The sequence below is a fragment of the Rattus norvegicus genome, chromosome 6, assembly GCF_036323735.1.
Source record: "Rattus norvegicus strain BN/NHsdMcwi chromosome 6, GRCr8, whole genome shotgun sequence".
Taxonomy (NCBI): domain Eukaryota; kingdom Metazoa; phylum Chordata; class Mammalia; order Rodentia; family Muridae; genus Rattus; species Rattus norvegicus.
The window spans coordinates 31,851,528-31,864,831 of record NC_086024.1 but is presented as its reverse complement, the minus strand read 5'-3'; the positions used below and the strand labels follow the sequence as shown (position 1 = coordinate 31,864,831).

Genomic DNA, 13,304 nt, shown 5'->3' with positions numbered 1-13,304 from the left:
CTCTGAACCACCATGTGGTTACTGGGATTTGAACTCAGGACCTCTGGAAGAGCAGTCAGTGCTCTTAACCGCTGAGCCATCTCTCCAGCCCCTGACATTACCTTTTTACAATGGTACTTTTTATAGTCAGTAATACAAAACATCTGGGTTCCTCCCTTGTCAGCCTGAACAAATGTATTTTTATTTCCTACCTGTTTAAGAGAGTACCGTCAAAAGTTTCACTGTTGCTGAATTTCCAGTCACCTGTTTTGTTTTGGTTTTTTTTTATCTTTATTAACTTGAGTATTTCTTATTCCAGTCACCTGTTTTACTAGTTGAATTTGCTGTGGCTTTGTTTTCTATGAGGTGTATGTGCCACTTCACAGACTAGTAAGTGAGCTCTTGTGCTATATTTTAGAAGCAGTTTATAGTAGTAAGAACTTTGTAACTAAATACTGCCCCCAAAGAGAGAGAATTCTGCCCTTCGACTTCACTGTCTGGAAGATCGCAGGTTCCTGTCAATCAGCCATCTGTTCTTCATAACTGTCGAAAAGAAACAGCAAAGACATCACTCAGGAGTGACATTAAAGACATTTCCCTTGCATCTGTCACACGCACTGTTGGGTACAAAATACACTGCTGATTACAGCTGTTTTCCTTGTAGTTCTTTGGAACGTTGCCTTTGTTCGGTTGTGTCTGGGTCTTCTGGCCAAGGCAGGCTTTTTCATCAGGTCACTTGGTGGCTCTAGCCACCTTTTTCAGGCCTCTTGCTTGGATACTTCAGGGGCCATGGACTGCCAAGGTACAAGAGGGCATGTCTGTGGCTGGTGAAATGAAGCTCTGCCTTTGTTGAGCAGGAGCCTTGGGCGGGAAGAGTGTCTTACTGCCTGGTGGGTTCCTCCACACACACACTCTCACCTCCCTTTCAAGGAACACGAGGTCATGTGTGGTTCTTCTCAGAGTGTCTTTCCTATCAGACAAGGTCAACCTGAAGTTTGGATTTGGGGGTTGGGGGGTAGTATACTTTGCCTCACCTGCGTAAAAAGCTCTCTTCTCTGGGTATCAGACCCCAAAGGGCAACAGTAAGCCACTTAAGACAGGATTGGTTGGTTTAACACACACACACACACACACACACACACACACACACACACACACACACTATATGATATGTAGTGTTGTTGTTTGGACAGGCTCTCACTTTGTAGCCTCCTAGATTGGGCTTGAACTCTTGATCCTCCTGCCTCAGACCTGGGCTTAATGACCATACACACCACACCTGGCTGAGGTGAGGGTCTTTCCAGGTAATTTAAAAGTTGCTGTCATGGAAAGGGAATCTCTGGAGTGAGCTGGATCCTGGTTTGTTGATGGCTTTGCCTCTGCACTGCTGCTCACCCAGAGATGGCCACGCCCATGGGGGAAGGCTTTGCCGAGGAGCTGCTTGGCCAGAGCTAGGTGTGATGTTGTGAAATCCAAGGCTGAGGCAGGGGGATCACAAGTTCATGGCATGTTGGTTAGGGCGAGTCTGAGGCCAGCCCTGGTGACTTAGCAAGAGACCCTTTCTCAAAAGGAAAACGTAAAGATCAGGATGTAAATTAGGTGTCCAGGTTCCGGATTTAACCCGCAGCATTGCTAGGCCAGACTTGGTTTGTTGGCCCTGGCTCCTGCCTCCTTCACCTCCACTACTCACTCTGCTTCTGAGAAAGCCACTTCTCACCTGGCAAGCTCACTTCTTTCTCTGCTGTGTTCTGAGGTGCAGCTTTCGTTTGTGACCTAGGGGAAAGTGGAAAGGCCCAGTTGGGGTGAGCATTAGTATAGCCCTCCCAACTGTAAAGAGGGTGTGTCCATTTTGACTTTCTTGTTTGCTTTCCCAGGAACTTCGGTGTCAGCTAAATAGGTCTCACAGGGCCGCCCCCCCCACACACACACACACTCTCTTTTCCCTCCAAATGTTAGCGAGGAGCAGAGCACCTCCAGGCATCTGGGTGGTCATCAGGGACCCCAAATCCTGTCTGGAGAAACTGAGTCTGAAAGCTACTTTGCTGTAGAAAGAACCCCCAGTTCTCTCTTAGCCAGGCCCCTCTCCCCGGGAGGGCTGGAGAAGGGCCCGCCAAACCTCACAGTCAGCCAGCAAGGCTTGGAGCAACTCACCATGGAGATGGCAGAGTTAGAGGACCGGCTGCCTCGCAACCATTTGCGCAAGGCCTCTAGTACCTGAAGGAAAGGTAAATATGTTTATGTTGATCACACTCAAGCCTCTAGGTCAGGCGCGTGGGGAGCTGGCTGGACACTCACCTTCTTGTCTGTGAGGCAGCCAAACACAAAGATGAAGACACCCTGGGGAGAGGGGGTGGGGAGCTGGTTAGGGAGGGAGGCTCTCTTCTCTCCTCGTGTCTATTCTCAGACCTCCTCTCTAACCAACGTCCTAAGTTACCTCTTCCATTTCTATGCACGTGTGCACCATTTGGCATTGCGTGTGCAGGTGCCTGTGTACATGCTACACTGTATATGTGGAGGTCAGAGGACAGAGTGAGGGAGCCAGTCCTTTCCTTCCACCGTCTGGGGTCCAGGGATCAAGCTCAGACTTGGCAGCAGGTACCTTTACCTGCCGAGCCATCTTGCTGACTCTCACGTGCCTTTCTTAGGAGCTGGGATCTATATTTGGTCCTTCTAAGACTGGTGAGCCTGGTGATTGGCAGTGACTTAGACATGTAAAAGGCCAGCTGGTATAGCCACTCCGCCCTGGGCACCTACCTGGAGGCTGTTGAGAATGACAAAGATGTAGTGAAAGACCAAGGAGCCTTCAAACAGAGTGGTCACGCCCAGTCCCCAAGTCAGGCCAAAGATGGGCGTGAGGATAAGCAGGGCTTTAAGCACTCCCACAAGAGCTTGGCGCTTCTCCACTGCAGGCCCCTCTGACAGCGAAGGTCTCAGCAGCTTCAGCACAGCAATGACAAGGACCAGCCCGTTGACACTAACGATGGCCAGCACCGGCTCGCTGAAGGCGTGCAGCGAGACGCCATCTCCGCTCAGCAAGCATTTCCCCTCCCGCAGGTATTTCCTTTGAGGCAAGTAGAGGCCCAGGGTGACACCTGCAAACCCCAGTGGGCACAGGTAGCCCAGGATCGACATCATCGAGAGAACCAAGGGCTTGGACAGCTGGTGGAAGACAAAAAGCAGCTGGTGGGCCAGCACCAGGGCCTGTGCCAGCATCCAGAAAAAGGTGGCCAGGTAGAAGAAGTGACACAGGAAAGCAGTGGCCAGGCAGACCAGGCTGTGGTACCCTGACGGAAGCCATGGGTTCCCCAGGAAACATGTGTCTGCGACCAGCAAGCAGATCACCATGTTGAACAGGGCGGTGTGTCGGAAGAAGGCAACTTTGTTCCGGACCACCACTCTCCACACCAGCCGGTAAATAACCAGGCAGACGAGCAGAGCCAGGATGGAGGCCCCGACACCCACCTGGCTCAGCAGGTCCAGGAGGGGGTCTTCTGGGACAGCGTGTTGGGACATGAGGATAGAAAAGGCTGTGAGGTGCCGGCAGACGCACTGAACGGCGCTTGCATTGGCTGCCTGTAGCTCACACCCTTCATCTGACCAACCTCCCCGGCCCTGGAAGGCATTGTGGTCCCAGAAGACACAGTGCAGGGTTCCGTTCATGTCTTCAAAGTCCATGATAACCTCTGCCTGCGTGAAGTCCTGGCCATCTGCTGTGATGGAGATCACAAGAATCATCCCTGGAGTGGCGTATGAGGTGTCCCGCAGCCCTTGTCTATAGTTGGAGGGCAGCCGGGAGTCCAGCTTTTGCAGTGCTAGGCTAGTAATTCTGACGTTAGTTCCATTAAGGACCAATGGGGCCAGTGAATGCCATGGAATCCGTGCCTGCAGGAGGGGCGGGGCGGAGGGCATTTGGTAGCCAAGAGGAGAGGAGTGTCTGAGGAGCTGGCTCTGCAGTAACACATTAGATGAACTGAAGGAAAAAGGATGCTGTTGTGGGCTCACACTGTGGACCAAGGTCTCCACAGCCTTCAGGAAATCTGAGCCCATAGAGGGCTCCTGGGCCCGAGCCAGAGTCCACAGAGAGCTGATGTTCACATCTAGAATCTTGTCTGTGGTAGTCAGGAGGTCCTGCAGTGACCAACAGTGGGAGCGGTGTGACACAGGGGCATTAGGACCTACAGACCCCACCCTTCCTTCCATGGCAAGACCCAGAGTGGCAAGAAAAGGAGACAGGACAGGTCTGTGGGGAGGCCTTCTAGTGGGACGGATGGAGCACTGTTCACCAGCTACAGGGGCCTCGGGTTCATGGTCTCCAAATCTACACCCACATCCTCCACCCGATGCCTCTTCTGCCCCTTGCATCCCTTGGACCTCCCAGGTCCTACAAAGGTCCTTCTTCAATTCCGCAACTTGTCCAGCTCTGCAAAGCTGGGAGTGGCTAGTGGTGGCGAGTGTCAGGGAGTACTCTATGCTGAAGTCGAGAGCCACCTGAGGTCTGAGTGGCCAAGTGGTCTCTGCAGTTTAGAGGCTGACGGGAAAGGTGTGTGGTGCTGTTCCTGCTACTTATTCTTGATTTGTCTGGGTACAGCAATGACAAGTGTGCCCGAGTGTCTCTGTGAGTACTGGGTTATCCTATATGGTGTGTTCGTGTATATCTCTCTCTGTGTGTGTCTGTGTGTGTGTGTGATGTTCCCATGCTGTGTACCCACGTGTGTCTCTGAAGCTCATGCCTCCCCACCCCTTCTGGCCTCCCAGCAGCAGGCTTTCTTTGTTCTCCATGGCTTTGGAGATGTTTATAAGAACAGAGAAAGCAGGAACCCTGGCTCTAAGAAGGTCCCTGTTGGGCTGCCCACGATGTCAGAGGGCAGAAATGTTCATCACGAAAGAGCTTCCACCTGTACCACCCAGTAGGCGCCCACTATGGCTCTGAGACCTTACCTTCAGAGCTCTGTCTGTAAGCTCCGTGCTTGTCTCGGCTACTACCTTGGCAAGTAAGGTCACAGTGTGCAGCATTTCCCGTAGGTCAGACGGGGTGCTGACCACCCCCACCTGCCTTTGCAGCTCCCTCAAGATCCGTGGCACCTGCTCATTAGGCTTCCCCTGGCCTTCCAGCAGCAGCTGACAGAAAGGACAGCGGGAAACGGGTGGCATGAAAATCCTCACCAGGAATGGACCCCGGGACAGCTCCTTGCCCCTCCGCTCTGCACCCGTCAGAGGAGCAGGAAGAAGAGGGAGTACATGGCCAGACAGAAGGAGCAGATACTGAAGTTAAAAGGACAGATATTACTTGGTGGGACTGTGGTTTGAAACAAATACCCCCCCCCACACACACCCATTGTTCCTGGAGGACCCACTCTTCCTTTCTAGGTCTGCGAGGGGTTCAGGTGAGAGAGGCTGAACAACATGTAAGCTAGCAGCTGGCATCAGAATCTGAATTCTGAGGGGAGGAGATGGAAAGGCATGGAGGGAGGGAGGGAGGGAAGGCAGGCAGGCAGACAGACAGATGGGCAGTCAAGTAGGCAGACAGACAGGTGGGCAGTAAGGTAGGCAGCCAGACAGGTGGGCAGTCAAGTAGGCAGGCAGACAGACAGACAGGCGGGCAGACAGACAGGTAGGCAGGCAGGTGCAGTAAGGCAGGTGTAGTTTGCAGGGAGAGTCAGCTTTACCTTGGCTTTAGAATACAGGTCTAGGATTTTTGCTTCTGTGCAGCTGTCCTGGACTGGTCCCCAGATGCCATTGGATCCACAGAGTCTCTTTACCACACCCGTCTTATTCATAGGACATGGGGCCTGTGCCATGAAGCCAGCCTTGGTGACATTCCAGGCAACCACCGAGAAGTCCTCAGGGCAGGTAGTGTCTCCATCTGAAGAAGAACGGGTGAGGGCTCAGCAGCCACCATACAGCTGGAGCTTTTGTTTCAGCCGGAACCTATGCAGGCTGCTCGAGGCAGAGAGACGGCAAAGGGGAGGCCCTGTGTTTCAAGAACAAGCCTACAGGACCCGAGGCCCACATACCCTGGATGATCGTGATGGAGACAGGAGCCACGAGGGGAGCCAGGCTCTGACTCTGAAGGGTGCAGGTATATGTGGTATTGGCTGCTGGGCAGTGTCGTACGGCAAGCACAAAGCACTGGGAATCCGGCATGTTTTGCAAGGAGGCTGAGGGCAGGAGAGAGGAGAAAAGTGAGCCATCCCTGGCTGAAGCCGGTGGGGGCTAAGCAGGCCCTAAAAGACCACATCAGAGTGATCTTCGAGGACAAAGACTGAGGGCAAGCTGGGTGGTATGGCAGCATCCAGCTACGGGTTCAGAATTCGGGTTTTGCTGAAGTGCGTCCTATTGGGTCTCTAGTCCGGGACTCAGTTTCAACCTAATTTAAAGTATTTGTTCTCGCTCTTCATGTGGCATTTTAAAAAGATTCGTTCTGGTTTTAACTTTGTGCACAGTTATGTAACCTTGTGTAGAGATATACATGTGTGCACAGGTGAGCTCACGGGCGAGCTTCAGGTCCCCTGGGCTAGAGTTACTGGCATGGGTGTTGGGAACTGATCTCAGGTCCTCTGGAAGAGCATCCAGTGCTCTTGCCTGCTGAGCCATCTCTCCAGACCCCCACCCTTCATCCCCACCCTGGGTTCCTCCTTTTTAAAGACAGGATATTATTAAACCGACGTCATGGAGTTTACTGCAGGAGTCGAGGGGGCAGTGTGTGATGGAAAGGCTCTATTATCAAGCAGGGAGTGCTCTGATGAACATGACTGCCCAATGCCCATCTGTAGCCCGTGCTGCCTGGAGGGGCCAGCTCCTTCACTCATCTCTGGTAGTCTCCTACCTTGGCTGTCCTCCCCAGGACTCCAGGTAGCAGTGTAGGCCATGTTGGTAAGCGGGATGCAGCACCTCAGCTGGAAGCCAGTGGAGGCAGCACAGGAGATGGACAGCTCCTCTGGGAGGCGAACCACGTCTTTCTCCTCCAAGGGCATCTTCACCACCTGCCGCAGCCTCCGCCTGAATCCCTGGGCCTCGAAGATGCTTTCATACTCACCTGCAGAGGTATACCCACTGGACCTGGTGGCTCACCCAGGTCTGCCTGTAGGCTAGCTCTCCACCACTTCCTAAGTCACAGCCCCAGGCCCTCTCTGTGCCAGGACCTTACTCTCAGCCATAAGGTCCCAGGATAGCCCTTTTGGAAGATACTCCCTTGCCCCTAGAAGAGAGATCTATAAAAGATGCTCCTGGCTTGTCCATTTTAGCCAGTGCTGCTGGATTCTAAAGTGAGCCCCTACCCCCATAATGCTACCCAGTCGGTCAGGATCTGCACCGATGTTTCTCAACCTGTCGGCCGAGACCCCTTGTGGGGGGGATCAAATGACCCTTTCACAGGGGTCACCTAAGGTCATTAGAAAACACAGATATTTACATTATGGTTCATAACAGTAGCAAAATTACAGTTATGCAGTACCAGTGAAAATAATTTTATGGTGGGGGTCACCACCACACGAGGAACTGAATTAAAGGGTAGCAGCATCTGGAAGATTGAGAACCACTGCTTTAGACAAGCACCAGTCTTTTCTCAGTCGGAACTGAGTGGTCTGGGTTTTTAACATCCCCCATATGATAAACGTTTTTAGCCAGGAGTATTTTGTTCTGAAGAGCAGTAACGATCAGAAGATTGACAGTTTTGCACTTGTGTTTGTATGTCTGTGTGCATGTGCATGCACACACGTGCACAAGGATGTCTGCGTGTGGGGATGTGCCACAGCATGTGGGGGGGTGTCAGAGGGCAGTCTCAGGTGTGGGTTTTTATCTTCCACCTCGCTGAGGCAGGATTTCTTTGTTTGATGCCATATCTTCTGGGCTCTTTTCCCTTTCTTTCTTTCTTTCTTTCTTTCTTTCTTTCTTTCTTTCTTTCTTTCTTCCTTCCTTCCTTCCTTCCTCTCTCTCTCTCTCTCTCTCTCTCTCTCTCTCTCTTTCTTTCTTTTTTTTCCCCCGGCTATCAGGAGGTTTCATGTAGCTGCTGGTAGGGAGCATGACCAGGAGCATCTCATCCTCCTGCCTCCGCCTCCCAAATGCTGAGAATATACCTGGTTTATGAGGTGTCAGGAATTGAAGCCATTGCTGCCAACCAGTGCGGCCCAGGCACAGCCACTTTAACATCTGAAAGAAGGCCAGCTGCTCTGATTCTTAGAGGCAGCACTAGATGTCACCACCCATTCCTGAGAGAGCCAAGTGACATCACCTCGTGTGTGTGTGTGTGTGTGTGTGTGTGTGTGTGTGTGTGTTTACATTGTCATGTATCAGGACAACATTGAGTTGTTGTGATGCTCTGAAAGGGTTTTAGGAACCCCCAGATTACAGTGTGAACAGTTGGCTGTTGCTGACCCATACTATGAGTCTTTGCTTTCCCAGCGAATGGAAAGATGGAAAAAGGCTAAAAAGGGGTGAATGGAGGGAGAAAAGGAAGAAAAGGGAAAGAAAATGGAGGGAGAGGTGAAGAGAGGCAGAGAAAGAAGTGGGTAGTTCATGCCTGTGACCTCAGTGCTTGGCGAGCTGGAGGCAAGAGGATTGCTGTGAGGTTAAGGCTAGCCTGAGATAGAGTGAGGTTCTGGGCTACAGAGAGAAATGACTCTGTCTCAGGAACCCCGTGGGAGAGGAGAGAGAAGAAACAGTTGAGGGTTACCTGTCCAGTGACGGGACATGTGGGCGATTTGAAGACCAGCCTGGCTCTCATTGGACGTCTGGAACACATTGGTCCCTGGCCATAGTAAGATGGGTCTGTGGTTCTCTGACTGTCTCAAGTACCATCTCAGGTTTGTAGCCTTCTCTTTCTTGAGGAGAATGAGGTTCAGGGTGTTCCTATGCATTTGTAGCTGTGAGTCCAGTGTCAGGTTCGCAGGAACTATAGGGAGGGGAGAGACAGGGGCTAGAGAAGGGCCTTAGCTAGCAACCCCTCTTCCCCACCTTCTGAGGCCTGACTCTCCACATGCCTCCCCGCATAACTACCTTCATGGCCATGCTCAGGTATCTGACTGTGACTGCTACACCCCAGCCTGGAAGACCCTCCCACTGAGAATGAGAGTGGCAAACTCTCTGGCTTATGACTTCCACTTTCCAGGGACTTGGGGCTCCTGAAGCTGCTTCAGAGAAGGTCCCCTTGTCCACGTGTCCCCAGAGCTGCTGTCATCAGTTTCATTTTTCAAGTCCCAAGCCCAGGTCCAGGGTCTTGCTGAATAGTTGACTTTTTCCCCCAGCCGGAAGAACAGCTGGGTTTGGACCAGAAACACAGGTCCAAAGTACAGGCAGAAACCAGCCAGACAAACAAACACCGCAACAATCCAGATACTAGTGTCCAAGTTCCTCACCCTCCTTACCAGGTGGCAGCAACTGACAATAGCCAGGAACTGGACCGTGGAAGCTGAGACATTCACAGGAATCTCTCTCTGACCTGTGGCCACAGCAGTTGGGGTAAAGGGAGCAAAGTGTGGTGTTCCATTGGTAGTCAGGGTGGCAAGTGCAGAAGCTAGTCCCGCTGTGGTCGACATGACACTCTGTGACCGAGAGAGGCAGGCTGGCTAAGAAAATGAAGTCTCAGGGCTGGATGACACTAATCCTGAAGTCCCAGGAGATCAGGCTTACCCACCCAAGGGGACTTCCTTTGCAACCTGGACTGAGTAAAGCAGGCCGTGCCTGGCAAGGACACCCTGGTAATGTTCCTCACACTCTGCCTGCCTCCTGTATTCTCTGCTCAAATTAGAATATGGGGACATGAACAGGAAGGGACAGGTCGGTTGGGTAAGGAGATGAGGATGGTCATGGGCCAGGGACAATGACGTAGGGAATAGGAGAGCCCGCTGCATCTTGGGCAAGCTGCCTAGCTAGAGAGTTGGGAATCTGTGTGCTGTCCACAGAGAGCCCCATGCAACTGCTACCTGTTGTGAGGACAAGGGCAGTGATCATTCTGGAGGAAAAGAATGCCAAGACAGTAGGAAGTGTGAAGTTCTCAGAGAGCTTTGGCGGCAAGGCTCTGTTGGAAAATTCCAGATGGACATAGCTGGTGACCAGCACTGATTCTATAGAAGCAAAGGGGACATCAGAGAAGAGGCAGTGAGGCCCCAAGCTAGTCCCCTTTTGCCTTAATATACTCAGGTGGTCATTTCTGGGGGCAGAGGCAGACGCCATCTCCCACAGCCCGCCTAGGTGCACAGAGGCTGCAGGACAATGACATCTCCCACCCTAGTTGGGGATGCACTTTGGTCTATGGTTCCAAGTTGTCATTGCCAAGTGCATGTGTCTTTCTAGGCCTCACAGTTGAAGAACTGGAGTAGGCCCTCCCAGAGCTTGTCTTCTCTCTGCCTGCCTCACTGTACCCCCTCCTGTTTCTTCCTTTACCCTTCCTTGATACCCCTGCCCCACCAGCCCCTCCACTCACCCCCTACTCGACTGAACTGGTTCAGTTGCTGCACAGATTTCCCTCCAGACAGACTGAGCTCCTAGGAAAAGACAGGGAAGAGACCTCTGAGGAGAGAGGCTGGTCCCAAGTTCCTCCCAGGCTACCTCACGGGCAGCCTGGCTATTCTGGTGTGACTTGGTCTCTCAGAAGCTCTTCTTTAGGTCAGAGGTCAAATGTAAGTATCTGGAGGGAAAAGGGGTCATTCAGAAATGGGGGACAGGGGCACAATTCCAGGGACCCTGTCAGGGCCAGCAGCCTCACCCAAAACCAGGAACCAGGCACACCCTGGGAGTCAACATGCTTTGCTTAGCTCCTTCCTGAATTTACCTGTCCCTGGGCCTCTAGGCTAATTGAAATGGCTGAGTCTAGGAGGCAAGGATCTTGCAGAATAACCCACTCTCTCCTCTCAAAATCATGTACATGTGCACCTAACACCAGGTGGCAGCCCACACTTGCAATCCCAGAACCCAGGAGCCTGAAGCAAGAAGACTATAACAAGTTCAAGGTCAGCCTGGGCTACAAAGTGAATCTTTATTTAAAAAACAAAACAAAACAAAAACAAAACTAACAACAATCACTTCCAAAATATAGATAATAAAACCAAAAGGAAGCCAGGCACGGTGGTCCATGCCTGTAATCCCAGCCCTTAAGGTAAGGGAGGAGGAGTATCACTTACTTAAGTGTAAGAGTTCAAGAGCATCCTGGGCAACGCAGCAGAACCACACAGGAAATAAAAACAAGAAAGTGCACAAACACTAGGAGGGCCCCTAGGTACGGATATAACAAACAGATGTAGACAAGGATAGGCTATAGGTAAGACAGAGAAAGCTACAGAGAGGGATTTAGATCTGGGGATTACAATGGATTTGGAGATATAGATAAATAAATAAATAAATAAATAAATAAATAAATAAATAAATAAATAAATAAATAAATAAATAACGATATTGCCCCTTCCAGGGAGAAAATGGGTCATAAAAGGCAAGCCTAGGCTTGACCGCTTCTCCTCAGACTCTTTCCCATCCTCTCTGCCAGTAACCTTCCAGATCTGCAAAGGTTTTCTTCTCATTTCTCTTTAAATTGCTAGCATGACCAGAAGAGCCTGTATCCAAAGAGCAGCAGGTGCCATAGGACGTCCTGAGGACTCAGGAAAAGCCATGGAAGTGTCCCCTCACGCTGAGCAGGAAGACCGCCTTCTTGGGGGTCCCTTCCTTCCACCTATCCTTTTATCCCACACCTTGTGGTCCCTCACAACTTGTCTCCCCAGGGCCCTCACCCCAGTACTTACCGACTGGGCTGTGGGGACAAATGTTGACTCCAACTCCAGCAGGGTAAGGGTCATGGCCAGGAGCAGCTGGGAGAGAGCTAGAGAGGACATGGCTTGACGCAGCAGTCCCTAAAAGCCCTGCAGCTGTTTCATGATGCAAATTCCCTCCCCCAGAGGGAGGGAGGAAAGGCTAGGGGGAGCCTGGCTGAGTTTACAGAGCAAGGGCCACAGTCTGTGATTCAGTCAGACAGATGTGCTTCCAGGTCGCTGGGGCCACCTGGACCCCACATGATCCTGTGAGAGGAATGTGCCCTGCTTCCCCTGCGCTCTCCAGGAGGAGAGGACACCAGTGCCAAGTCACAGAAACAACAAGTCACAGGCATGACCCTTAGGGTCTAGGAAACTTTGAAGCCTCCAGGAAGTTAGACCTTCAAAACTAAAACCAAGGTCAGAAAAGACCATAAAGGGGTCATCGAGATGGCTCAGAGGGTAAAGGAGCTTGCTGCCAAGCTCCACAATCTGAACTGGTCCCTGGAACCTACATGGTGGAAGGAGAAAACCAACCCTTGTTCCGTCAAACACCTTGCCTGGGTCTCCTGTGCTGGTATGTCAGAATACCTCAGACTGGGTAATTTTTTGTTTTGTTTTGTTTTGTTTTACAAGACAAGGTTTCTCTGTGTAGCCCTGGATGTTCTGGAACTCACTCTGTAGACTGGGCTGGCTTTAAACTCAGAGGCCCACCTGCCTCTGCCTCCCCAGCGCTGGAGGCAAAGATGTGTACCACCAAACTGGCAGACTGGATTCTGTAACAAATAGAAACTTACTTGGTTTACTGTTTTGGGTGTTAAGGGGTTGCATGTTTTGAGGGTTTTCACACATGGCAGGAGCATGGTATAAGAGGGCATCTTGAGAGACTAGAGAGCCAGAGGGCCAAACGCTTTCCTTTTTGAGGTAGGATCTTACTATCCTAGAATTCACTATGAATCAGGCTGGCCTTGAACTTACAGACCATGCTGGCTTTGACTCACAGAGACTTGCTTGCCTCTGTCTCCGGGTGCTGCAATTAAAGGCTGTTGACAAAAATTAAAACATTTTGGCTTGAAGATATGGCTCTGTAGTCAGGACCAGTGGCTGTTCCTCCAGAGGCTCCAGGGACCCACATGGCAGCTCACAAGCATCTGTAATTCCAGTCCCAGAGGATCTGGTGCCCTCTTTTGGCCTCTTCAAGTACTACATGTATGTGGTGCATAGATAACACACACACACACATAAAATGAAAAACAAAGGGGGAAAAGCCTTTAAAAACGAAAACATTTGAGAAACTTGTAAGTTATAAATGGAAACTTCCTGCTAGCTAGAGAATGCACCGAAATCTGTCCTCAGTTACGTACTGAAGCAGTGTACCCAAATACCTAACACCATGACATACCCATCAACTCACTAGTAACTCATTAGCAATGGAGATCAGCTCTGGGGACCAAAGACCGGAGAGATGGCGAGGAGCCGTGATGAACAAGCCAAAAGCTCCTAACTACATTTGGCAGACAGTTGACACCATTAACTCCTGGTGCTGGATATACGGATGCTGAGTTCCTCTGACTGCCTGTTATGGTTAAT

General features: G+C 51.3%; 1 protein-coding gene across 2 annotated transcripts; it reads right to left on the bottom strand.

Annotated features, from left to right (window-relative positions):
• Window positions 1-390: 390 nt before the first annotated feature.
• Window positions 391-11,814, bottom strand: Adgrf3 (adhesion G protein-coupled receptor F3). Of its 2 annotated transcripts, NM_001414912.1 has the most exons (14): window positions 11,709-11,814; window positions 10,400-10,460; window positions 9,900-10,040; window positions 9,342-9,518; window positions 8,651-8,869; window positions 6,806-7,015; window positions 5,994-6,137; window positions 5,646-5,842; window positions 4,918-5,097; window positions 2,734-4,107; window positions 2,275-2,316; window positions 2,131-2,193; window positions 1,697-1,752; window positions 391-522 (listed from the first exon to the last, which is right to left on the bottom strand). In NM_001414912.1, exons 1-14 carry the CDS (start codon window positions 11,796-11,798, stop codon window positions 498-500), a joined length of 2,979 nt encoding a protein of 992 aa, NP_001401841.1. In that variant the 5' UTR covers window positions 11,799-11,814; the 3' UTR covers window positions 391-497. The 2 variants fall into 2 exon arrangements, with proteins under 2 accessions (NP_001401841.1, NP_001100182.1); NM_001106712.2 differs by lacking the exons at window positions 2,275-2,316; window positions 11,709-11,814 and having other exon boundaries at window positions 10,400-10,651.
• Between the last annotated feature and the right edge of the window lie 1,490 nt (window positions 11,815-13,304).